Here is a 23,781-nt window from a genome sequence, read left to right as displayed (position 1 = left end):
GATGTAGTACGCTCAGGCTTCCGCAGAGCGTTTGACGGTGTGGCACGAAATGAGAGATGGACGAAAATGCAGTCGGGGGGGCTTTATTTCCGCGTGCCCTTGTGCACGTGCACGCGTGTGTTTTCACACTGGTCACAGCTGCAGCAGAGATTTTTACGTGGCTCAGGACGGGAGCTGCATTTTGAAGATGTGATTCACAGACCAGGTCTTGCCAAGAGAGCAGCGGGCACGCTGGGGAGGGCCCCTAAGCCCTGTTGGCTTGGCAAGGCCGCTGCGTGTGCGTGTGTGACTTCCCACGGCAAACCTAGGACCAATGGGTAGACGCCATGTGGCCCCAAGGTTAAGCTCTCAGGCAGGAAGAACCTTCTAGCGATTAGGAGAATTGGCAGGTGGGATGGTGGAGGCCTCGCGGGGGCAGTGAGCTCCTTGTGACGAGAGGCATTCAAGTGAGAGGACAGCTTGTCAGAGACGCTGAAGCAAAGTGCTGCACGTCAGAGACGGGGGGACCAGAAGGGCCTAAGCACGTCCCAGTCCTGTATGATTCTTCCGTTTCCCTGGGCCCCAGAGGTCAGGGGGACAGAGGACAAGAACTATGTCACCGTTTCCTCTCTGTGATGTCAGATTGTTGTCTGTGCCAATTTTAACCGGCACAGCTGTGATTGATTCTCCTTTTTTTAGAGACCTGCACACCCTTGCGCGCACGCACAGTTGATGCTGCCCTTGAAGTGAGGTGGATGGCAGGCCGCCCCCGTCCCCCGAGCCCCGCGGACCACCGTGTGGCTAATGGACTGTCAGCCTCCTCCTTACGGGCCCCAGGCCTGCCGGGATGCCAACGGCGCCCCGTAACCCACGTCGGGTCCCCGCCTGCAGAGGGGGCGGGGCTGAGCCCAGGCTTCCCGGGGCACCTGCTCGGGGCTCCCTGGGGGGAGCCTCTCATCGCAGGGCGGGGACCCCTTCAGCGCCCTGACCCTCCGGACGCCCCCGGGGCTCTGGGAGGGTCTCGACCACTTGCTCTCAAACAGGTTTGGGCGGAAAGGGAGGCTGGTGCGGGTGTACCAGGGGCTCGTGCATCCAGAGGCGCCCTGCGTCCACGCCCTCACGCCTGCGCATCCCTGCCCCGCGCCCCCAGCCCGCCGACATGCCTGTGGTCCGTGTCCCCAGGAGGCGGCAGGCCTGGCCAGCACCATACGGCTCCAGGTCAGCAGGTGCTGGCGCCCGGTTGAGGACCCCGCCCTCTTCTCCTCACGCGGAAGCCTGCACGGAAGTGAGCGTCTGCCCGGTGACTGAGCGATGCCACAGCGAAGCCCCCGCGTGAGGCGGCCTCGATCCAGCAAAACCACGTTCCTGGAACAGCCCGCGGCCGAGGCATTCAGGCCTCTTGCAGGAGGGAGGAACCGGGCTCAGGGACTTGATGGCGCTTCCCTGGGGTCCCGGCGAGGAAGCCACGGAGGCGCGGTGGGTGCAGACCTGGGCCCTTTCATCTCCGTCGTGTGCCCGCAGCCCCTGGTACGTTGGGGACTCAGTTCCGGGAGGGGACGTCGGGGAAGCGGACAGAGGCTGATGCGGGGGACAGGCTGACGGGGGGCGGTTGGCAGGGCTTGCAGCAGGGAGAGGAGGCCCCGTGCTGGCCGGCTGCCCTATGGGCTTCAAGCAGCGTCCCTTCCCGTGCCCCCCACCCTTCCCTCCCCTCCCCTCCCCTTCCCCTGCCCCCTTGCCCCCCCGTCCCTGCCCTCCCTTCCCCTTCCCGTGTCCCCTATGCCCCCCGTCCCTGCCCGTGCCCCTGCCCCCACCCCTGCCCTCCCCATGCCTCCTGTGCCCCCCACCCCTGCCCTCCCCCTCCCATGCCCCTGCCCCCCCGTCCCTTCCTGTGCCCCCCGCTCCTGCCCCCCACCTCCCATGCCCCTGCCCCCCCCCGTCCCTTCCTGTGCCCCCCACTCCTGCCCCCCACCTCCGGGGCTGGCTCCAGGGGATAGTCCAGCAGCTTGCCTCACCTGCCCTGCTCAGTCTCTCAGCCCCGGGTCGCGGCCACACGGGGAGGCCCGGCCGGGTGGGTTTCTACTCCTGCGCCCACTGGCCCGTGCTCGTTCCTGAGTTCCTCACAGGTCCCACCCAGCCACTGGCTAAGGGTGCCGAGATCGGGAACCGGGGGGTGACTCCTCCCCCAGAACGTGGCTGGGGGCACCCGGGGCCAGTGGTCACCCAGCATTCAGGCCTCAGGAGACTCAGTGAGACGGGGCTGATGCGTGTCCCCTAAAGAATAAACACTGGCAGCCACGGTGCTCTGGGGACAGAGAAGGGGGTGCTCACTGGAGCCAGTCAGCAAGGCTTCCAGGAGGGCCTCCCGGAGGAGGCGCTGAGGACCTGTGATCGGGCTTCTAGGAAGAGGTGGGCACGAGGGTGAGTAGCTGCCTGGAAGCTGAGGTGCGGGCGGCCCCCAGCGCCCTGACTGCCACCTGGAGTTGGGGTGAAGCCTCCCTAGCTGGGGGGCAGCACTGAGACACACCCGGCCCTTCCCCGGAGGGAGGACAGGCAGGCAGGCGTCCTCCCGTCACCCTGGAGCCTGACAGCTCTGAGTGAGGTCAAGTCCGGGCCGTGTCGCTGGCAAGCTGGGTGACCGACCCTTTAAGGGGGTCCCTCCCCCACGTGCACCGCGCAGAGGCAACGCCACCTCCTTGGGCCCCCCAGACTTCTCCATGGAAGGACGTTCAGGAAAGGTCTGAAGTCAGCGTCATCAGGTCGTCAGCATATTAAAAAAAGTGTCCACGTGCACATGTGCGCTCCGTGGGGCGGGGGGGGCCCTCTGCCCCTTCTCCAGCAGGGTGATTGTTATTCTGGGTGTTCAGGAAGAGCCGAGAGTTAATGGAACCCAAGGCAACGAGCGACACCTTGTTAAACAATCTCAATTACCAGATACCCAGTCTCCGTGCCTTCCGGGGAGGAGGGAGGAGGCCGCGGGGTCTGAGCCCCTGAGAGTGGGGCTGCGGGCCGGGCCGGGCCGGGGCCGGAGCTTAGATCAGAGGGGGGCCCAGTGGGGCCTCTGTACTGAGAGCGATTCCTTCTCCTAGGGGTGGGGGGGTAGGGGGTAGGGGGTGGGAGGGTGAGGGGGGTGAGGAGGGATGGAGAAGAGCAGAGACCCCAGTTGGTCAACTGGGAAAGCGCTGTGACGCGTGGCCCTCCAGCACCCCTGCCAGGGTTGGTGGCTGCCCAGAGCTGGGCCACCCGTTTGGGGGGGTCCCCTGGAAACCCCGTGGCTGCCTGGGTGATGCCGCCCTGAGGTGGAGCAGGGGTGGGGGGTGGCCGCGGCCCACCTGCAGCTGCTCAGCAAACCGGCAGCGCGGGCTCCGAGGTGACAGACGAGCTCAGGGCCGCGGGGCCGGGGACGCAGACCTGGACGGGCGCTCGTTTGGTTAAAAAATCTCATTTCCAACACTTCTCCTTTCTAGTGAAGGGGAGAAAGCACGATGGGTTGTTGTTATTTTATAAATCTCATCTTGAATTTGAATCTCTTTAAAAATGTCGAAGGAACCACAGCTGTCTTGCTGCCACTGTGCCCCATGGTCCTCGTCCTGCTCCCCCCTCCCCTCGGCGCTGCCCCGAGCTCCCCCTGCACCGCTGGCCCAGCTGCCAGAGGAGGACACAGAAGGGGTTGGGTCGGGGGGTGCCCCACACAGGGTCTTGGGGGCCTGGGTGACCCGCACTGTGTGCCGAGTGACCCAGGGCTCAGCCCAGCCATCCCTCCCTCCCTAGGCCGGAGCCTGTCCCCGCCCTGCTGCGGTGGGACCCGGAAGGGGCCCCCACATGTGTTGACGCAGCGGTGCTGCAACGCGGTTACAATGTCCCCATTTCAGAGCCGAGCAGACTGGGGCTCGGGCAGCAGGGTCAGTGCCTTGCTCTCCACGGCCCTGGGCGGGTACGGCCACTCACGGTCGCCGAGCTGCGGCCCCACTGGGGAAGGCAGGTCCCGTGACTCTTCCCAGCAAGCCCTACAGTGGGCCAGCCCTGACCCGGGGTCGGGAGGACTGGTGGCTCCCAGCTGCTCGAAACAGGGCCTGGGCCATGCGGGAGGCAGAGGGGGCAGGGGGGTGGGGGGTGAGTGCGGTGGGGGGGGTGCAGGGGGTACCGTCGCAGAAACCATCAAGTGCCAGGTGCTTCCACAGCTGCAGGGCTCCACCCCCAGGTCCGCATTGTCCCCGCCTGTTGGAAAAACAGATGTTCTTGTCCTCAGTTCCGTCCCTTTGTCCCCAACAAGCACTTAAGCGCAGAAAGGGGGTGGAGAACTGGGGACGGAATCAGGCATCTATTCTGGGCTGTTGCCATGGGAGGCGGGGGGAGTGGGGGGGAGTGGGGCAGGAGGGCCTCCCCGGCCGGCGGGCTCCAGGGCTAGTGGGTGCCACCGGCTGGCTCCGGGAGGAGGGTGCTTGTCTCCCGGGCTGATGTCGGGGGCGCCCCTGGCCTTTTGCCTCCACTTCCAGGTTTTGGGAGGCTGGGTGAGGTCAAGGGCTGATGGGACCGAGGTCCTGAGTCCTATTCTTGTTTGGGATTCATCCACCCATCCACCCATCCACCCATCCATCCGTCTGCTGAGCACGTTCTTAAAGGCTTAGCCGAGCTCTGGGAGCAGCACGGTGGTTTGCCGGCAGGAACTTCTCTCGGAAGAGAACATCCTCTTACCTCAGGTCACCGCGGCTCTGACTTGATGGGAGCCCAGAGGCTCTCCTGCGCAGAAATAGCTCTGCAGCGACCTGCCCGCACGGCGGCATCCCTGCCTGCCATCAGGCGGGCCTCCGGATGAAGGCATCTACTTCCCAGAGGCCCCCGCCAAGATACAAGTGTGAAACTGAGGAGGGCTGGGGGGGGACCTGCCCATCACAGGAGAGCGACAACGGGGCCCAAAATGAATGCCACACACGGTGGATGAGCTTTGGCTGGAGACGGATGAGAAGAGAGATGTCCAGCCCCTGGGCTGCTGCCCCGGGAGGGAGGCCCGAGGGGCTGTGAGAGAAAATCGGGGGTGCAGGAGAGCAGATCCTAGAGGGACCTGGCCCTGAGCATCGCTGGTGGCCCCGCTCCGCTGAGACCCGCAGGGTAGGACAGAAGAACTAGTCCGGCCCTTCTGCTCCCCCCTGGAGTGCGGGGAAACTTATGCCCTGTTGACCCTCAAACCCCAGAAGCCCAGAGATGGGCCCCCTCTGTCCCCACGGGTGCCTCCCCCATAGCTCAGCGGGGTCAAAGGGACAGAGATGGGGTGGAGATGGACCCACGCCCCCGAGTCCCCCCTGCCTTGCCTCCTGCCACCCCCTGCCAGGGCCGGGGGCCCATCCCAGGTGCGCTCGGGGCCCCCAGCCACCCACTTCCAGGGGCAGGGAGTGCCCGGGTCCACCCTGAAGAGTTGAAGGAGGAAGGCGGGACGGAAGCGCTGACGTGCCACCCTCTTTACCTGGTGGGTATTAGGCAGCTCGTTAACTGGGGAGGCGCCCACCAGGCAGAGGCGCCCTCCGTCACCTCTTACTGCTTAATATTCAGAACCTACTTCACCTCCCTGTAGCAGAACTTCCAGAAGAGTCACCTAATTAGGGCACATTAGAATTCGTTTGAAATGGTTTCCGTAAAGACAATTATTATCCAGGGGTGGTTCTGGGTGAGCGCACGGGCTTACCCACTACCGGAGCCGGGGGAGGGGGGGCCCACACGCTCTCTTCTGCTTCTGCTCCGAGAAGCACTGGGGAGGGTCGGAGGAATAGTTCCCAAGGCGCTAATGCCCCCCCCCGCCCCCCCGCCTTCCACACCAGCGTGAGTGCGCCCCCGACACTTGCCCCGAACCCCCTCGCGCCCAGGGGTTAGACGAGGAACATCATCCAGGGGAAGCGGAAGGAATCCAGCCAGAGCCCCAAAGGCTTGCTCACCTCCGGTGGCTCTTGACTCCCTCCCCAGACCCTTCCGCGCCCCTCCACGCTCACCCCCACCCACCCCTGCTCCCGTGCTCAGGCCTGTCGTGGCCCAACAGGTGCTCTCCGGGCAAAGGGTTTTGCCCTAAGGATGACGCTCAAAAGGCTTAGGATGGGCAGGAGGCCTGGGAAGTTGGAAAGTCATCTCCTCGCCCCCGAGCAGGGGCTCCCGATCCAACAGCCCTGAAGGCAGGGACCGAGCCTCCCCACGTCCGGGCACGTCGGCCTCTTTAAAACATGTTCCCTTGGAATATGTCTTTTTTTTTTTTTTTTTTTTTTTTTTTTTTAAGATTTTACTTATTTGAGAGACGAGAGCGACAGCAAATGAGCACTGGTGGGGTGAGGAGCCGAGGGAGAAGCAGGCTCCCCCGCTGAGCAGGAAGCCGCTCCTGGGGCTGGACCCCAGGACCCCAGGATCTCGACCTGAGCCGAAGGCAGACGTTTAGCGGGCTGAGCCCCCCGGGGGCCCCTCCAGATAGACTTTTAAAAGCCAATCCGCGGTGTCAGAGGTCAGGAGAGCAGTTGGAGCGGCCTCGGGGCTCACACGGAGCAGGTGCGTTCCCTCGGCGAGAGCCGGGCACTGCTCAGTGTGCCTCGCGCCTCGAGGAACCTTTGCCCCAAAAGCCCTTTGTCAGGTAGCGACGAGTGCTGCCCCGTTACGTCCCTGGACCTAAATGATCCCTCGCAGGGAGAGCCGGCACAGGCAGGAGGGAGCGGAGGGTGGCGCGCTCCAGCGTCCTTGTCAGCAGGCTCGGTCCCTTTCCCGTCCCCGCAGATCTGGTCCATCCCCGGCTTCCCTCGGCCGACGATCCGGGGGAAGCAGCGCTCGCAGGCCGGGCCCTCGCCCCTCCGCCCTCCTCCCCGGGCCTGGTCGGAGCCCCGCTGGGCCTCCTGAGGGGCCAGAAGCTGCACGACGCGGAGACGGGCTGTCACAGCTCGGGGCCTGGGCCCGGCCAGCGGACGCCCAGCGCCATCCACCACATACGTGCGCTCGTGAGCGCGTCTGGGAGGCCCAGCCCGAGACCCCCGCCCCCGCAGGACCCTGGGCAAGCAGCCACGAGGTTTTGGGGGCGGTGCGTCACTCGGGGGTTCAGAACCCGCACAGCTCCCGCCGCCCCTGCCTGGGCACCCGCAGGCCAGTGCCCCGGGGGACGGGACTGTGCCCTGAGTGCCCGGCCCACTCTCCCCACCTAGAAGCCCCGGGAGCAACTGTTCTCGCCCAAGATTTGTTTCCTTGCCCATCCCCACCTGTTTCCGGGGCTGACACGGCGGTACCCATTGCTCTTTATTAGTTTAATACATGTTGAAGCCTCCAAATAGACGCTGGGGCCCAGGTGGAGCAGATGAAATGTGACTAAGTTCTGGGGGATGATTGATAATGAGCGGGGACCGGAAAATCAATTGTGTTAATTCCTAGTCTGTCACTGGGCCCGAGAATTAATGAGAGAATCTGTCTGACTTAATGGTATTTACACATTATACGGAGTGTGATAAAATCGTCGGCAGGTGCGGCCTGGCGTTCCAATTACGGAGGGGCCTGCGCAGCCTGAGGGGCAGGCGGTCCGAGCCCCGGGGCCCGGCTGGGCACACGCACACTGGCCCCAGCAGCCCGCTGAGCCCAGGAGGTCCCGGGACCCTGCGTGGAGCCGGGCGGCCCTGCTGGTCCCTGCCGTGTGTGGGGACGGGGGCCCGCCGGTGGCGCCTCTGGGGTTCGCCGGGGGCACACTTAGGGGCCTGTCCCCGAAGCCACGTGGCAAGGTGGGTCCCGCCTCTGGTGCTGGGATGACCGGAAGGACACAGACGGCCGGCCTGACCCGCGCGACCCCTTCCCCGAGGAAGGTCGGCACCAGCCCACCCGGCGGTCACTGTTGGGAGACCCCTCGGAAAGCCTCGTGGACACCGATGAACGAGGCTCTGCTTTGGGATCTGGGTGTTTGCCTTCCTGAACTTCTGCAGACCCAGGCTTGTCCGGAGCAGCGACACGGAGGCGCCCGTGCGGGTGGCCCCAGGAACGCTCGGCCCCCGGCGGTGTCCTGCCTACGGAACAGGGCTGATCCGAGGGTCCCGTGAGGTCCGCAGCCGGAGGGCAGGTACAGGTGGGGGGAGATGGGCGGGGCGTCCCCTGCAGGTGGGCGCGTCGGGAACCCCCCGTATCAGCCCTTCACTCCCACCCAGAGCTGTATTCCAGCGCAGCCTGCTGGGGGTTCGCGGCTCCCCAGCTCGCCCTGCCTTTCCCACCCCCTTGTCTTGAATACGCAGCTTCCTGGGTGACCCGAGGCCGGGCGGCCGCCCCATGGAGCCATCGCAGCAGCGCTTGGGGGACGCTCCGCACGGCACAGGGAGCCCTGCAGGTTTCGATCCCTGCGCTGTGTCATCTCTCGCTTCCCGGTCCACGGGGGTCCACGTGCTCTCCGCGTCTCCCAAGATAAGCCCAGACGGGAGGTGGCGAAGCAGCGCTCTGCCTCCCACGGAGTGGGATCCGGCCAGGCGGGGAACCACGGACCCCCGGTTGGCTTCTGGGGGCTCCTGGCTCCCCCGCGGAGCCCGGGCCCCTCCACCCCAGGCGCTCACGCCCCGCGGCCTCCATCGGGCCTGCGCCGATGCCCCCAGAGCCGGGTGCACTGGGAGCTGGGGGCCTGCGTAGCCCTGACGCCGCTGGGCCTCGCGTGGAGAGCAGGGTCTCCGAGGTCACACCGGCCTGGGAGCGAATCCGAGCTGTGCCCCTTCCCGCCGTGGGAGCTGGGCCCCACTGACCTCTCTGGGAGGCCGCCTTGCTGGGCGGCCCGCGAGGACGGCGGCTGCGGGGCTCAGGGTGTGGGGCCTGCTCTCTGCGCCCTCGGCCGTCCTGCGCTCAGCGGACACACAAGGCAGCTGTCACCTCCCGGGACCTGCGCAGCCTGAGGACAGGCAGACGCCCGTCAGGCCAGAGAGTGCCCACGTAACACGTTCATTCTAAGCCAAAGAGAACTCGGGGCACCCGCCGGGGCGCTGGGGTCACGGGGTCAAAGTGCACATGCCACCAATGTGCACAACAGCAGCCAGCGCCGGCAGCTCGCGTCCTAGGGGTGTCCCCCCACCCCCTTGTCCTCCCCTCGTGTCCCCCCAGTGGGTGTGCGGGAAGGGGGTCCCAGGTGTGCAGGGGGTGTCTGGAGACTGTCGCTGTCCCCTGCCCCCCTTGCTGCCCCCGTGGGAGCGTGTTCCCGCCGTGACCTGGGGCAGGGAAGCCAGGGTCCCTGTGCCGGAGGTGAATCTAGGGGGGGCCCGAGCTGCACTGGGTCCCGTTCTGACGACTCGGTCCCTCGCGGGGCTCAAAGGAGCTGTTCATCCTTTTGTTTCAACGGGATCGTAGATGCGGAAGCTGCAGCGCAAAGGGAGGAGAGACCCCGCCTGCTCTGCCTCGGTTTCTCCCCCGGGAGCATGTTTCGTCGGCGCGGCCCCAGGCACCCAGGTCAGTACATCCGGCTGTTTGCAGGCGCCGATTTGCGTGTGTGTTGGTGCAACGTTATCACACCTGGGGGTTTTCATGCCCAGTCCCGTCGGATGCAGAGCGGCTCCGCTGCACAGGGATCCCCGTGTGGCCCTTGTAGGACGGCCTGGACCCACAGCCCCACCCGCACCCCTGACCCCTGGCGGCCTCGGGTCTCTTCTCCTAGGTGATGATGTTTCCAGAACGTTGCATAAGCAGCCCCCTAGGGTGTGTGACCTTTGGGATCGGCTTTCCTTTGTTTTTCCAGCAGGCACAAGTCTCTGGAAGCCTCTGGAAGCCTCTGGTAGCGCGGCTGCCAAAGGTCCACTCGTTGCTGGTCGCTCGTGGCTCCAGGGCACTGTCTGGGGCTTAGGCCGGGCTCCTGCGCACCAGCCGCTCTCAGGGCCCCGGGGTCGAGCCTCCTGGCCCAGGGGACACGAGTGTGGGCAGCCCGAGGGGCCCCTGATGCCGCGGGCGGACGTGTGCTGCAGGGGCACAGTCCTGTGTCCCTAGGGTCCTCGGTGCGCTGCCCGAGTGTGAGACAGACATTCGTGTCAACACATAAACAGCGGCACTGCAGGAGCAGCTCCGGGCTTCCCTCTGGGGTCACGTGTATGTCCTTTGCTGGGTGGCAGGAAAGGCCGGGAGCGTCCCCGGAGCCGTGGGTCCCTGCGCTGTCCAGCAGCGGGAACTGCTCGGATGCGAGCTTGTCACCTGCAGCTCAGGCCCCAGCGACCCTCTGTCCTCGACAGATGATGACCTCCGACCTCCGACCTCCGGATGAACCAGTGAGGCCGGAATGCACAGCCCGCTCCTCCCCCATCCCTCCCGGCTCCTCTCTCCCTGCCCCGGGCCCCTCCCAGGAAGGGAAGTGGGACCCTCTCCTCTGTGCCCCCTGGATTGTCCCCAAGGCCGTGCAGGTGTGAGCCGCCTGCAGCCCAGCTGAGAGGGGAGCCTGCGTCCGGCCCTCCCACGGCCCCTCCCCAGGCCCCCCTCCCCACGCCCCCCCCTAGAGAGAAGGGAGATGAACTACTGTCGTTGCTCCTTATGGTTCGTGTCATGGGGGGCAGCACGGAGCCTCAATTTGTCCCAGAGTCGTTCACACTGCGTTACTCATCTGGCCTGGACGCCTTCGGTGGGAGGGGAGCTGCCCTCCTCTCTGCCCTCCCCCCAGCTGGGGGGTCTCGCCGGGAGCACCCGGATTTCCCTGGGTAGGCTCCAGAGCTCAGCAGCCCTGGGTAGGGAGGAGGAGGGTTGGCGGGGGGGGGGGGGGGGGGCGCCAGGGGGAGAGGGTCTGAGTAGGAACTCACTTGCCTAACCTATTTCTAGAAGATTCCTCCCGGGTCCAGAAGCATCTCACTGCTCGGAGGGGACCATGGGTGCTTGCTGGCATCGCTCCCGCTGCCCTCTTCCCTCCATCCCTCCGTCCCTCCATCCCCTTCCCCTTGTTCGTGTCCATCCGTAGAGTCTGAGGCCACGCGGGGCTGGGCCCTGATGCAGTAATTTTGGGGGCGTCACATCACATCACGGGCCTTAGTTCCCACCCAGGTTGCTCAGCATCGCAGGCCACTGGGGTCCTGCTCTGTGTCCTCCCGGTGGGGCAGCCGCCGTCTTGGACGTTGCTGCACACGCGCCTGCTCCCAAAGCTGCTGCTGGGGAGCGACGCGCGTCCCTTCCGCGCCCAGTCCACGGGCCCAAAGCAGTCACGGCCGCGCCCGGCCTCAGGTGGGTGGGAACGTGTCGCTTCAGTGTGTTCCCTGCAGGGGACAGGAGGGGACGTCTGTGAGTGCCCTGGTGGCTCCCACAGGCCCCCCGTCAGCCGGTCTTTCCTCCCTGGGAGCTCGGGGTCTCGGCAGGAGGCAGCCGGCCCGGCCGGGGTGACCGGGGCGCCCCGTGCAGGATCGGGCCTCGGGGCTCTGAGCCCTCGGGACTCTGGTTTTGAGCAAGGAAACTCACTCCTGAGCCTCAGTTCTTCCCTCGGGCACGACGACGGTGCCACAGACACAGCCCTACACGCAGGGCGCGTGGGAGAAGCGCGCGACGTAACGTCTGCAAAAACCTTTGGAAGGTGAGGCACCCGCACGGGCTGCTCTGAATTGACTTTTTCTCGTAATAACGAGAACAACAAGGCCACGTAGTTTCACGTGGGCACACCCGGCTCCTGCACGGGCCACCCTCGGCGCCCCCAGGTCAGGCCGGGAGCCCTCTCCAAGGGGAGCCCCTGCTCCGTGAAGTCGGTGATCACGCCCCACCCCGAAGACCCGCGTGGCTGGGGCTGGGGGCTGCAGAGTGACCCGAGGATGCTGACCTGGGGCTCACCTCGTGGGCCCGTAAGCCCTGGAGCCTGGAACGTTCGTTGCGTGTCGAATGCGTGATTACCAGGCGCCGGCAGGTGCGAGCCCTGTGCTGAGGCTGGAAACGGGGCCTGTGACAAGACACGGCGGCTCTGGGTCCTCGGGGTGCTTACCTTGGGGGGGGGCAGCTCACTTTCGCGGTGGCCGCTGTTGGTTGGCTGGATGCCCGGCGCCCCTGTGGCCGCCTCTGTGCGCGCAGCCCGCACCTTCCTGTGCGTCGCTCCTCATGCCAGCCCGGCCCGTGACCCCCCTCGGACACCTGCCCCCGGGCTGCCAGAGCGGCTGTGCCCACTGTGCAGAGCACCGCGCGTGCCCCGAGGTCACCTTTCCCTAGAGGCACCCTCAGCCGGTGACTGATGAGCGTGGACGGCCGAAGCCCCACGCGCCGTGTCGAGCTCAGACACCCCCGGGACGTGGTCTCTGTTCCAGAACTTTCCCACACAGGTTCTCTGTCCCGCTTTCCCGTTCCCTTGCCAGACCCCGTAAGGACGTTCAGCCTTCATCTCAAGGCTTGTTTCCGGGGGCCTCGCTGACACTGATCTGTCCTCGGTGGGCGGGTGGTCAGCTCTGTTCTGGGGTCCCTTCTGCCGCACCCCGATCCCCGTGTGAGTCGGCGTGAATACCACTCACTGTGACCAAACTCCCTCCCGTCCCCGTTGGCCTCGGTTGGGTCAACAGGAAGCAGGTGACCAGATGTGGCCCGGGACGCGCGATGGGGTGTCCGCTGGGGGCTCCCTGGGAACCGCAGATGAACCCACTCTCCCTGCTGGGTACACTGCGTGTGATGGCGGGAGCCCCGATGGCCGCGCCGAGGAGGCTAAACGGACACCGTGACCGTGGTGCAGCTTCGGGGTGAAAGGCACCAGGGGCCCGGGTGAGGCCAGCACAGCTCGGGGTTCGTCCTGCCGCAGAGGGTCTTGTTCTCCTCCCGGTGCAGCCGATGCAGGGTGGGCCTGCTGTCACCTGCTGCCGAAAACCCGCAGCGGCTCTCACTCCAGACGGTGTTCAGGTGCTGCGCGACGTGCACCGTCACACGGGCCCCCTCTGGTTTCCATCACGCTCCGGGTCGGGGTGAGTCGCACGGCGTCACGCGGCACGGCTTACGGAGTAGGCTCGCCGGGAAGAGGAGCAGACTGACGGGGCAGGGCCAACAAGCAGGCGCCAGCGGAGGCTTGGGGAACCGCAGGGCCAGCTCCCCCCTTCCTCTCTCTTCCACTAAGGACCATGAGTCTTGTTGCCTCCTTTGCCGTGGCCACCAGGCAGCCCAGAGCTCAGTGTGTGGCACCCGTCACGCATCGTTAGGACCTTGGGGCCGGCGCATTCGTGATGTCCCCTCCGCCTGGCGTTCTCCTCCGTCCGTGGGTCCCTCTGTACGTGTCTGTAATCGGCGTCCGTTAGTCTTTAGAGTGAAGCAGGGGATGCCTCAGTCTACCCTTCCATCCCCTGAAGCCGCCCTTAGAACCTCCATCAGGGTGGTGGCTGCTGGGGGGCTCTCGGACCCTCCTCAGGCGTCGGCAGATGCAGGAAGAACCCAGGAAGGCCCTGCCTCCGGCTGCGAGGGCCTTAGGCCCACCCTTCGGCCGCGTCTCAGCCGTCAATCCCTTGACACTACTCTCGTCTTCCAGGGCCCGGGAAGAGGGAGGGTCCCGTCGCCGTGTCCCGAATACCAGGCCTGGGCCAACGAGCGGAAAATCCTTTGAAATTCCCAATAAATAAATAAAAATAACTTTGAGGGCCTGTTGCCATGGAGACCAAAGGCTTGGTTAGTTGTCATGGCGACCCCCGGGGAGGCTCTGCCTGAAACCAGCAGCATCGCAGAGAGAGAAGGGCCAAGAGACAGAGAGACAGGACCACATGGCACGGAGGAGAGCTGGGCACCCGCAGATTTCTAGAGGCGGGCGGAGAGCAGGGCAGACAGTGTGTGCGTGTGTGCGTGTGTACGGAGAAGCGGGGGGGAGAGCGCACCGTCTTCTGGAACTTTCTTTCCTGGCACACTGCCGCTCTGACACCCACATTATTCCAAGAGGCTCCTGATCCCTTCTGCCAGCCGTACCCCAACCCGCGGCCCGGGCGATGCTGCCGCTGCCCCGGAGTCTCCATGACAACACCAGCCCCCACCTGTGGGAGCCGAGCCCTCGGCTGGGACCTTCAGGGAGTTGCCCGGGCAACCAGGCTCCGTGGCCCCACTTCCCCGCCAACCGCACCTCCTCAGCCTCCCCCCACCCCGCCCGTGCTGGGAGGGCGAGCGGACAGGGTCACGTGGAGACCCAGCCCCCTCCCAGAGCACCTGCCTCACGCTGGCCATCGAGAGGGGACCTCTGGGGGCGATCCCGGTCTGGCTGAGAACACGGGGGCTCGAGGTGCCCAGAGTCCAGAAACGACACAAGTAAAGCCAATGACCCACAGAAGTAGTAATTACTAGAAGCCGAATGTGCGTCCACCGGGAGTTTGCAAATCCGGGGCGCTCGGGCCCCAGCGCGGAGCCCGGTGCGGGCGGCGAGGCTGCTGGCTCTGCGCGGCCCTTGGCTCTGACGCCGGAATCTTCCGGAACGCTAGGAAGCGGCGGCCACGACCTCGTATCAATCTGGGGAAACAGTTTAAGCTCTGCCTATGGCTTTCAGAGGCATAAGCAAGAAATGACGCGGGTCGGGGTCGTCTGGCAAAACAAGCCAAGCTGAGCTCCGTGTGCCAGACCGCGCTGGTCCCATCCATTCGGAGTGTTCGGGGCTGGTGTCCCTTTGTCCTTTGTGTTTTGACACCCCCCCCCCCCCCCCGCCCGATCCTTTTCTCGGCAGGCTCAGCCTATGACCAGCCCGCGTCGCACGATGCTGGGCTACGACCGCGGACGGAGGCAGGCTGAAGAATCCCACGCGCGTTCTCACCCACTTGGGTCATGGGGCGGGGGCCGTCCCCAGCCTCGCCATGCGTGTGGCTGCTGCTGCTTCGTCCACTCGTCGATGCTGAGGGCTGGCATTTGGCGAGTGAGGGGCTGCGACAGGCGCTTAGAGCCTGGGTGTATCCGATGCGCTGCAGCGGGGGTGCGATGACCACAAGGAAACCGCAGCCGAGCATCTAAAGGGACTCCCGGGGGCCCAACTCTGGCCGACTGGGGGGTCATGGGGCGACACGATGCCTTCGCAAGAGGAACTCGGCGACGCTGCGTCTCGGGAGGTGGTGTTGCTGGGGCGGTTCGCCTAGATGGGAAGCAGGTGACTTCACGAGAGGCATTTCTATGGAAACAGAAGAGAAACAAAGGTTAATAGTTCAAGCAAATTAGAAATTCAGTTTCTGAGTTTGGAGAAGAGCCAGTTGGGGTTTGCGGATGTTGGGCTCTGAGCATCTTGAGCTGCAGCCAAGGCCGGAAGCCGCCGTCGGACTTGGGCCCCTGGGTGCGGCCTGGACATCTCTGGTGACCTCTGAGCGGCCACGTCGCACAGGCACGGAGCGCGTCCGCGCACGGCTGCCCTGTGGCCTCCCTGACGCCGCTATCGGGGTGCCCGCGTGCACCTTCCACGGCGTTGGGAGGAGGGCAGTTTAATCTCGCGGTGATTCCGAGTCAGAAGAGTGGGAGCAGTCGGAGATGTTGGTTTGGAAAGTTCTAGCCAAATATTGGCGGGAACTAGGAGAATTCAGGATCCGCCCCAATTTATAGGGTAGAGGGCAAAACCTCAAAGACCACGAAGGGCACTAAAGTCCGATGCCCACACAGCTGTGTTACTGGGACGTACTTTTTCCCTTTCGCATCATCTCCATTTCTATTAAAGGCCAAGACAAGGGGTAGCAGGTCTCATTTGTTTGCAAATGAAGCCCAGTTTCAACAAACTGTGGCCTGATTATTTGCATAAGTGCAGCAAGAATCCTGATTGACTATATAGGTTCCTTCTTTTTTTTTTTTATTTTAAGATTTATTTATTTATCAGGCTCCCTGCATGGAGCCCGCTTCTCCCTCTGCCTGTGTCTCTGCCTCTCTCTCACACATCTCTGTGTTTCTCATGAATAAATAAATAAAATCTTTTAAAAAAATTATTTATTTGAGAGAGCGAGTGGCAGGGGCAGAGGGAGAAGCAGACTTCCGGCTGAGCCTGGAGCCTAGAGCCTGAAGTGGGGCTCCCTGCGGGGTTCAGCATGGGGGCTCGGATGCGGGGCCCTGAGATCATGACCCGAGCTGAAATCACGAGTGGGCCCCTAACTGGGCCACCCTCGCGCCCCGCTGTCGGCGCTGAACTCTCCCCCGCTGGAACCCCGGACTGGACCTTCCGAAGCCTCCCGAGCTGGGGAGCCAAGCTAAACGCTGGTCTAACTACATCCTGCTACAAGAACAGGTTTTTCTTGCACTTATGCGAATACATACATTGTCATATAAAAAAATAAGACTATTTAATAAGAGTTTCCAAAATCTGGAGGGAGCAGTTTAAGGAGAAGAAAGATACATGTTTTGGCCTTGGTTGCATTTTACCAAATTGCTGTAAGTTACAGGTCGCTTAAAAGAAGGAAAAGCGGTCCTTTAAGGAGAACAAAATATTAAAGAACCAGCAATGTTTTATTTTTATTTTTTATTTAAAAAAATATTTTACTGAAATTCGATTTACCAACGTACAGCATCATGCCCAGTGCCCATCCCGTCACGTGCCCCCCCTCAGTGCCCGTCACCCAGGCACCCCAACCCCCGCCCGCCTCCCCTTCCACTGCCCCTTGGTCGCTCCCCAGAGTCTCCAGGAGACACCCAGGAGTCTCCGTGGTTTGTCTCCCCCTCTGCTTCCCCCTCAGCTCCCCTCCCTCCCCTACGATCCCTTCCCCTATGTCATATTCCCCGTGTGAGCGAGACCATATGCTCATTGTCCTTCTCCGACTGACTGACTCCACGCAGCATCACCCCCTCCAGCTCCAGCCACGTCGAAGCTAATGGTGGGTGGTGGTCGTTTCTGGCGGCTGAGGGACACCCCCTGTACACAGGCCACGGCTTCTCATCCATCATCTGTCAAGGACCCCGAGGCTCCTCCCAGTCTGGCTGTTGTGGACACTGCTGCTGGGAACACTGGGGGGCAGGTGTCCCGGCGTCCCCCGCATCTGTATCTTTGGGGTGAATCCCCAGCAGTGCAGTTGGCTGGGTCACACGGTAGAGAACCAGCAATGTTTTAAATGAAATAATAAAAATCATAATCATCTTCATCAGTTCATTCCGTTTAACATTTCAGAAATTGTTACCCTCAGTTTAGAAATTTCTTAAAATTTCTTTTTAACTGATTTTAAAGTTATCAGAAACCTGCCTTTTAGAGCACTTGTCAGGGTCTTTTCCACGAACCTCTCTGAAGATGAAACACTTATGTTTGTTGTTGATTATTAATATTTTCAGAGAAGAATCAAGAGTAAAACAATGACTGTGAGTGAGAAGAATAAAAAATGATCATGGCTAACGGTCTGCTAAGAGTTCACACACGCGTGTGCGCACCAACACATGCACACTCGTGTGTACACACGTGCACACGCACGCACGGTGATGCAGTTGACAAGTACATTTGGTTAGTTTTGTGATTATATAATATTTTAAGATGCCTGGAATTATGACCGATAACCTTGTATCAGGATATATGAGATATTTAGGGATTTCATATAATTTCGGAATCACTTATTTTAACGGTATATACATCCTGGTTAAATATGATCTAAGAAGGCTACATATCACTTTTTATTTGACAATGTTTCCCATGCGACTTAATCTAAATAATCAATAAGCCTAAGCAAGTGAACATTTCTCTTTCTACTTCACTCAGAATTTGATTTGGGAAAGTTTGTTAAAATTGTCAGAAGAGGGATCCCTGGGTGGCTCAGCAGTTTGGCTCCTGCCTTTGGCCCAGGGTGTGATCCTGGAGTCCCGGGATCGAGTCCTGCGTTGGGCTCCCTGCATGGAGCCTGCTTCTCCCTCCTCCTGTGTCTCTGCCTCTCTCTCTCTCTCTGTGTGTGTCTATAATAAATAAATATTTTAAAAAATTGTCAGAAGATTTAAAACACGATCAAATGAGATCACAGGTCACCGTGAAACAATACTGAGGTACTGAGGTATTCAACTAAAGTGACAGAAGATTTCAAAAGCAAATACAGAAAGTTACATAGTTGTAAAAAACTTTAGGTCTTTTAATAATAGAGGAGACCCCGTGTTTGTTTTTCTAACTTGTCCACTTGTCAAACACCCGCCGAGACCCTGTTCTGGAGCACAGGAAATTACCTTCACAAGATGTAGAGTCTTTGTTTCCTAGGCAGGTTGCATTAAAGGTACCTTGTTTGCAATTTTTAAAATTAAGAGCAGACCCGTAATCTAAAAGCGCTGTGGCTCGGGGGCTCCCGGCTGGCCCCGTTGCTAGAGCGTGCGGGTGGCTCTGGATCTCGGGGTCGAGGTTTCGAGCCCCACATTGGGTGCAGAGATTACTTAAAAATGTTTTTGTGTGTGAGTTTAACAGAGAGAAGACCAAATCCTAATTTTGTACCAATATACTTTTGATACTAGAATTATCTCGTTTAAAAATTTAAGTCCATTCCAATCTAAGTCCGCTTGACCACATGTTAAATTTCTTCTTCGAAATTCCTGTTCCGCGGACTTTCTGCAATTTCCTCTATCCATTTAGGTTTTGTCCTGTTTTTTTTTTTTTTTTTTTTTCTTATTCTGGAATAATCATTGTACTTTAGGACAAAATTACTTTCTTTTTTCCCTTACCAAAACAGACAAAACAACCCCATGTCCTTCATACCTCTCCTTATCTAAAAAACATTCTATATTTCTTACCTGCTGTTCAGATATAGTTTTTCATCCTTGTTATTTCTGGTAGTTTTATTTTTACATGTTGATTATAAATTTAAATACCAGTAATTTTTGCTTTTCAGTGAAAACTAGGCAGCAGGTACTTCTGAATGATCACATATTAGCATCCTGTAGTAGGTTAATAATTTGAAAAGACACTTCATAATTTCTAGAAATGTATCCTTCCTCATAGTAGATTTTTCAGTGTGGCACAAAACATGTTTAGTAATAGACCCAAATATCTTTTGTCTGTCTGTAAAAAAATCGAAAAGCCAAAAGCAGATAAACTTATGTTTAGCACTTAATTATTATTTGGAAAATATTTAGATACTCGATGAACATCCATTATTTGGTTTCACTTAGTATGAACTTTTATTTATATTTATTTGAATTACTTGGTTCTAACAATTACACTCGGATTAGACACTGAACAGCTAATTACCACCTAAAGTTATTTTTCTCATTGACAAATTTCGAAGACATGCCTGCTTTTATTAAACCAACACGCTTAAAGCAGCTTTTATTTATCAAAGATTATCCCAGGTCATGTGAATTTGAAAAATATTTGGATTAGTTCCTATATTTCTGAGTATACTTGATTTATATAAACACCTCATTTTCTTTAAGCCATTTCAATAGAGCCCTTTTCAACTTAATTTTGGCAATATCATCCAAAGTTAGAAAAAGATCACACATCTTTACCATATGTACATGCTTAGATGTACACAAACATGCAGGGAGACACACAGAGACACAACAGGGATCTTAGAGCTTTTGTTTTAAGAATTTTAGCCACGTTTCAGGGTGCCTGGGTGGCTCAGTTGGTTAAGTGTCTGCCTTCGGCTCAGGTCATGACCTCAGGGCCCCGGGATCAAGGCCCACACGGGGCTCCCTGCTCAGCGTGGAGCCTGCTTCTCCCTTTCTCACTCCCTCTCCCTCTATGTGCTGAGTCTCTCTCTCCAATAAATAAAAATTTTTAAAAATCTTAATTTTTTTTTTTTTTTAGCCCTGTCTCAGGTACAAAACTCAAAAGAATATTGGATCCAAACGGCCTTCCGGCAGTGGATTGAGGTTATCTGCACAGATGGGCAAAGTTTCTTACTAAAGATTTTTTATTTGCATGCTCCAAGTACGCATCTTTCGGAGCTGTGTGTTTTGTCCTACGGAAGCTTCTGTACGCCAACCAAAGGATTCATTCCATTGTCTTTGCGAGGCTTCGAACCCCTTCCTTTTAAGGGTGCTCCTTGACGTCGACTTATATAAGCTACAGTTTCCCTAAAGCGGCCACTACAATTCCAGAAGTTCTCACCTTTCCAAAAAGGCCCGGGAGCCAGGTGCACAGACCACATGGGGTCCACCTTTGTCGTTAGGCTTCCCAAGGTGTCTAAGCTGTCAGGGGCCTTGTTTTCTGTCACTGTTCCAAAACACAAGGCATCCCGTGTCCCCCAGCCCTCCCTGCCCCTTTTGAACACAATAGTGTGACAAACCGAGAAGCTTCGGCAAACAAAACACAGACACGCACGATTAGGTCTGAGAGCTCGGAATGCAAAGAGAGCAGAGCTCAGGTCCGGGAGGGCTCCCCTCAAAGTCGAGGGTCATCGAGAAAGCGGCTCAGTGGGCTCCGTGGGGCCCAGCACCGGCCCGCTCGCCAGCCTCTGAGTCCTTGGCAGTGGTGTTTGGATTCCACTTCTGATGCCGTGAAATGTCAAAAGGTCAGAAATCACACAAATAAAGCCCGCGGATCACAGAAGCGGCGACCGGTAAGGGCGTTTCGCGCACACACCACGGGGACAGCGTGTAAACGAGGGGCGCTCGAGCCGAGCCGACACGCGGAACGAGGCGGCGGGGTGGGGTTATGAAGCAGCCCCACGCGGGACGGCGGCACTACCCGAGTTTCCTTTGGGGCACGAACTGGCCAGCGGCGCTCTCCCGTCAGCCTTGGGGAACCAGGTTGTGCTGAGGGTCCTCCGCCGTGTCTGCGAAGGGACCTGGCCAGGTCGCCTGCAAAACGAGCCAAATTAGGCCGAGTCGGGATGAGCTCGGGATCTGTCTGCTCAGCGACCCGTCCCGGCCCGTCTCTGGTTCGGTTTCCACAGCCCAGGGAGGGAGGTGGGCCTGCGGGGGCGCCCCGGCTTGGTCCTTCGAGGAGCGCCCGCGGGCGTGGGGGCCTCTCCCAGCCCAGGCCTCGCCTCCCCGCCCCCAGGCAGGTGCTAAGTGAGCGTCTGCCCCCCTCCGCCGTCCCCCCCCCCCCCAGTCCTGGCTCTGGGGTGTTTGCCTGGGGTGGCGGAGGGCAGGCTGGCTGGGGGACCTTCCCGCCACCCGCAGCCTGTGACCCGCGCTGAGCTGGGGCAGGGCTGCGGCTCCACCCTGTGGCCAAGAACACTCAAGTGCTTAACGAGCATTTATTTTCCAGACAGAGGACACTTACATGATTAGTTGTTATTTTATCTTGCTAATAACAATACATAAAAAACAAAACGGCCAATTAGCAAGGCCATTTATTCCCCAGGTCCTGGCTGTTTTAGAAAGCACCGCTCTGCTCTCCGCTCAGGCTCGGCCGCGCTGGCTGCGCCTTCCACCAGCTGCCGCTGACCTGACACGGCCGGGCCGCGCCCGCCCTGTGATTCCCGCTGCGTGTGGCCAGCACCTCGGGGACCCCCGGCAGCCTCCGCCGCAGCTCACCGGACACACCCCATTTCTCTCATCCTTCTCTCACTTCCAACAGAACACCCCACTTTCACTACTTCTCCCCCGAGCAGACTACCTCCCCGTCCCCACCCTAATTTCAACGTTGCTTTAAATCCCTCCTCTTCCAGGAAGCCCACCCTGATCGAAATGGGTTCGGCCAGCTAAGGATTGTCACCTGCTGTCGGTTCAGCCAACAAGCTACCTTCTCAACCCTTGTCCAGAAAACCTGGACAAATCTCCGTATCCCCCTGAACAGTCAGAAATACGGAATGGGAGCTGCGGTGCCGGTGGCTTTGGGGTCGGCTCTGAGCCGGGATCTCGCACAACCTGATAGCGCCCAGGCCGCTGAGAGCAATCACGCGGATTTCCACGGTGGGAGATTTGTTGCTCCGAACAGAAAAATGAGATGGACACGTGCCACGTTTATGACCTCTTGAACCTAAAGGAAGCAGGTGCAGTGGAGAGAAGAGGCAGCTGGGGAGGGAGGTGTGCTGAGAGGGCCCCCAACTGCCCCTGCCAACCTGGGGACCAGTGAGCCGAACCAAGCATTGTAGTTTGGCTCTTGCCATGCAGGGAAGCTTCCTCCCGGGGGTGGGGGGTGGGGAGGTAGCCCACGGGCATGAGCCAGGGGACCCAGAAAGACATGCTCTTGGGAACCTGGAGGCCCCAACAGCCCCAGCTCGACCCTGACACATGCAATCTGCAGAGTCATCCGCGGTCATCCCCATTTCATGGATGAACAAACCAAGGCGCAGAGAGAAGGCAGTGTGTCCGCACGGAGGCCGTAAGCCACGGTGGCCGAGGGTATGCCCCCCGGGGGCGCTCACTCTGCCGAGGGTGTCCGCCTGATGGTTTCTGCCTGTGTGACATCGAGCACACAGTCTCGGCCTCGGGCTTCTTATTTTCTTGTCGCAAATGGGCTTATTATTTAACTCATAAGGTCACTGTAAGAGGTAAATGACAAAAATGCACGTCTAAAGGACTTAGGGCGCTTTGCACACAGTAGAGCTCCTAAATGGGAGCTTTGATCCTAGTGTCTCCCGGACACATCTCATCCCACCGGTCCCTCCATCCATCCCTCCACCCATGTACCCACCCATCCACACCCATCCACACCCATCCACGTCCATCCACGTCCATCCATGTCCATCCACGTACATCCATGTCCATCCTCATCCATCCACATCCATCCATGTCCATCCTCGTCCATCCATGTCCATCCACGTCCATCCACGTCCATCCTCATCCATCCACATCCATCCACGTCCATCCTCGTCCATCCACGTCCACCCACGTCCATCCATGTCCACCCACATCCATCCACGTCCATCCACGTCCATTCTCATCCATCCATCCATCCTTCCATCCATCTTTGATCACTAAACACCTGATAAGAAGTGACTGTGTGCAACAAGGGGCTTTGCAAATACACAGACACATAATCAAATACGCGTGAACCACAACAGAGGTTTGCACAGAGGCTGTGGCCGGGGCTGGGGGTGGGCCCCAGGGGACAGTCAGGTCAGCTCACAGAGGCCTCAGAGGACGGAGGGAGGGATGAGGGAGTCCCCCGAGCTGGGAAGCCTTCTCTCCTGGAGGTGTGTGGCCAGGCCTACCTTACGTCCTTGGCCTTCCTCACCTACCTGTTCCCAAAGTCCCTTGGGTACAGAAAGTGGCTTATAGGTCCTGTAAGTAGGAAGAGACAAGGCTGAGAGGAGGGAAGGAAAGGAAACGTGGCCACACAGCACCCAGATTGTGTTAGAGCTGAGTGCCGACACCCAGGTGATGAAACCAGAGTATCTCATCCCTCCTTATTTGAGGGTGTTTATCCTGAGGTCCCGTCAGCGGGCTGGTTGAGCGGGGTCTGGGTCTTCTATTTCTTCTGCTTTTATTAAAATGGGTTTTGAGGCTCTGCATGTTGGCACCGCTTCATACCTGATGACTTTTGCTGAAACGCGGGGCTCTAGTTGGGTTCCCAGGAGGTTTGCCTCCGGCATTTGTAATTCCTGAAATGTTTCCAAGCCCCTGGAAGACAGGTGTTCTCACGGGAGTCTGGGGTCTCGGGTCCTCACCACGGGAGCTTGGGCGAGTCCATGGACCTTTCTGGCTCATCCGTGAGCGGCGGTGGGGCTTCTCAGGACTTCTGAGGCTCTTGGAAGTGGGATGCTCTGTAGCAGCCTCCTCCCCTCCTGTTCTTCCTTTCTCTTTGGCCAACAACCATATCCTCAGAAATTGTAACTTGGGGTCAACCGTTGGATCAGTGACAGGTTCTTTCAACGAGGTTATCAAGTCGCGGGAAGGCAACCCCGTCTGCCTGTGCGTGGCCAGCTGCTGCCCTCCCTCTCTGTTCCGGAAGCCACCACGGGGAGGAGGCGGGCGTGCATGTGGCGCATAGAGGGGGAAGGAAGAGGGGAGAGGAAGACGAGCAAGAGGATATGTAGTCAGGGGAGCACGGAAGCAAACGTCTCAGTCGAGGAAGTGGGCTTATGCCGCATAACGCATCAGTCACCAAGCCAGAGGGCCCCCCCCCCCCCC

The 23,781-nt window shown here is 59.9% G+C and overlaps 1 protein-coding gene and 1 long non-coding RNA gene across 2 annotated transcripts in view; one reads left to right on the top strand and one right to left on the bottom strand.

Annotated features, from left to right (window-relative positions):
- Nucleotides 1–15,775, top strand: part of UBIAD1 (UbiA prenyltransferase domain containing 1) — a 26,575-nt gene extending 10,800 nt beyond the window's left edge. Inside the window, exon 2 of the mRNA XM_072751207.1 lies at nt 1,162–15,775. Coding sequence (XP_072607308.1) covers nt 1,162–1,223 — 62 coding nt within the window. The 3' untranslated portion in view covers nt 1,224–15,775. The remainder of the gene's footprint in view (nt 1–1,161) is intronic.
- LOC112929741 (uncharacterized) lies at nt 10,450–23,781 on the bottom strand. The gene is made up of 3 exons (XR_012000185.1): nt 22,890–23,781; nt 11,720–22,190; nt 10,450–11,168 (listed from the first exon to the last, which is right to left on the bottom strand). It is a non-coding gene; the product is annotated as an uncharacterized lncRNA (long non-coding RNA).

Source organism: Vulpes vulpes, chromosome 2, assembly GCF_048418805.1.
Source record: "Vulpes vulpes isolate BD-2025 chromosome 2, VulVul3, whole genome shotgun sequence".
Taxonomy (NCBI): Eukaryota; Metazoa; Chordata; class Mammalia; order Carnivora; family Canidae; genus Vulpes; species Vulpes vulpes.
This window is presented reverse-complemented; position numbering and strand designations above follow the sequence as displayed.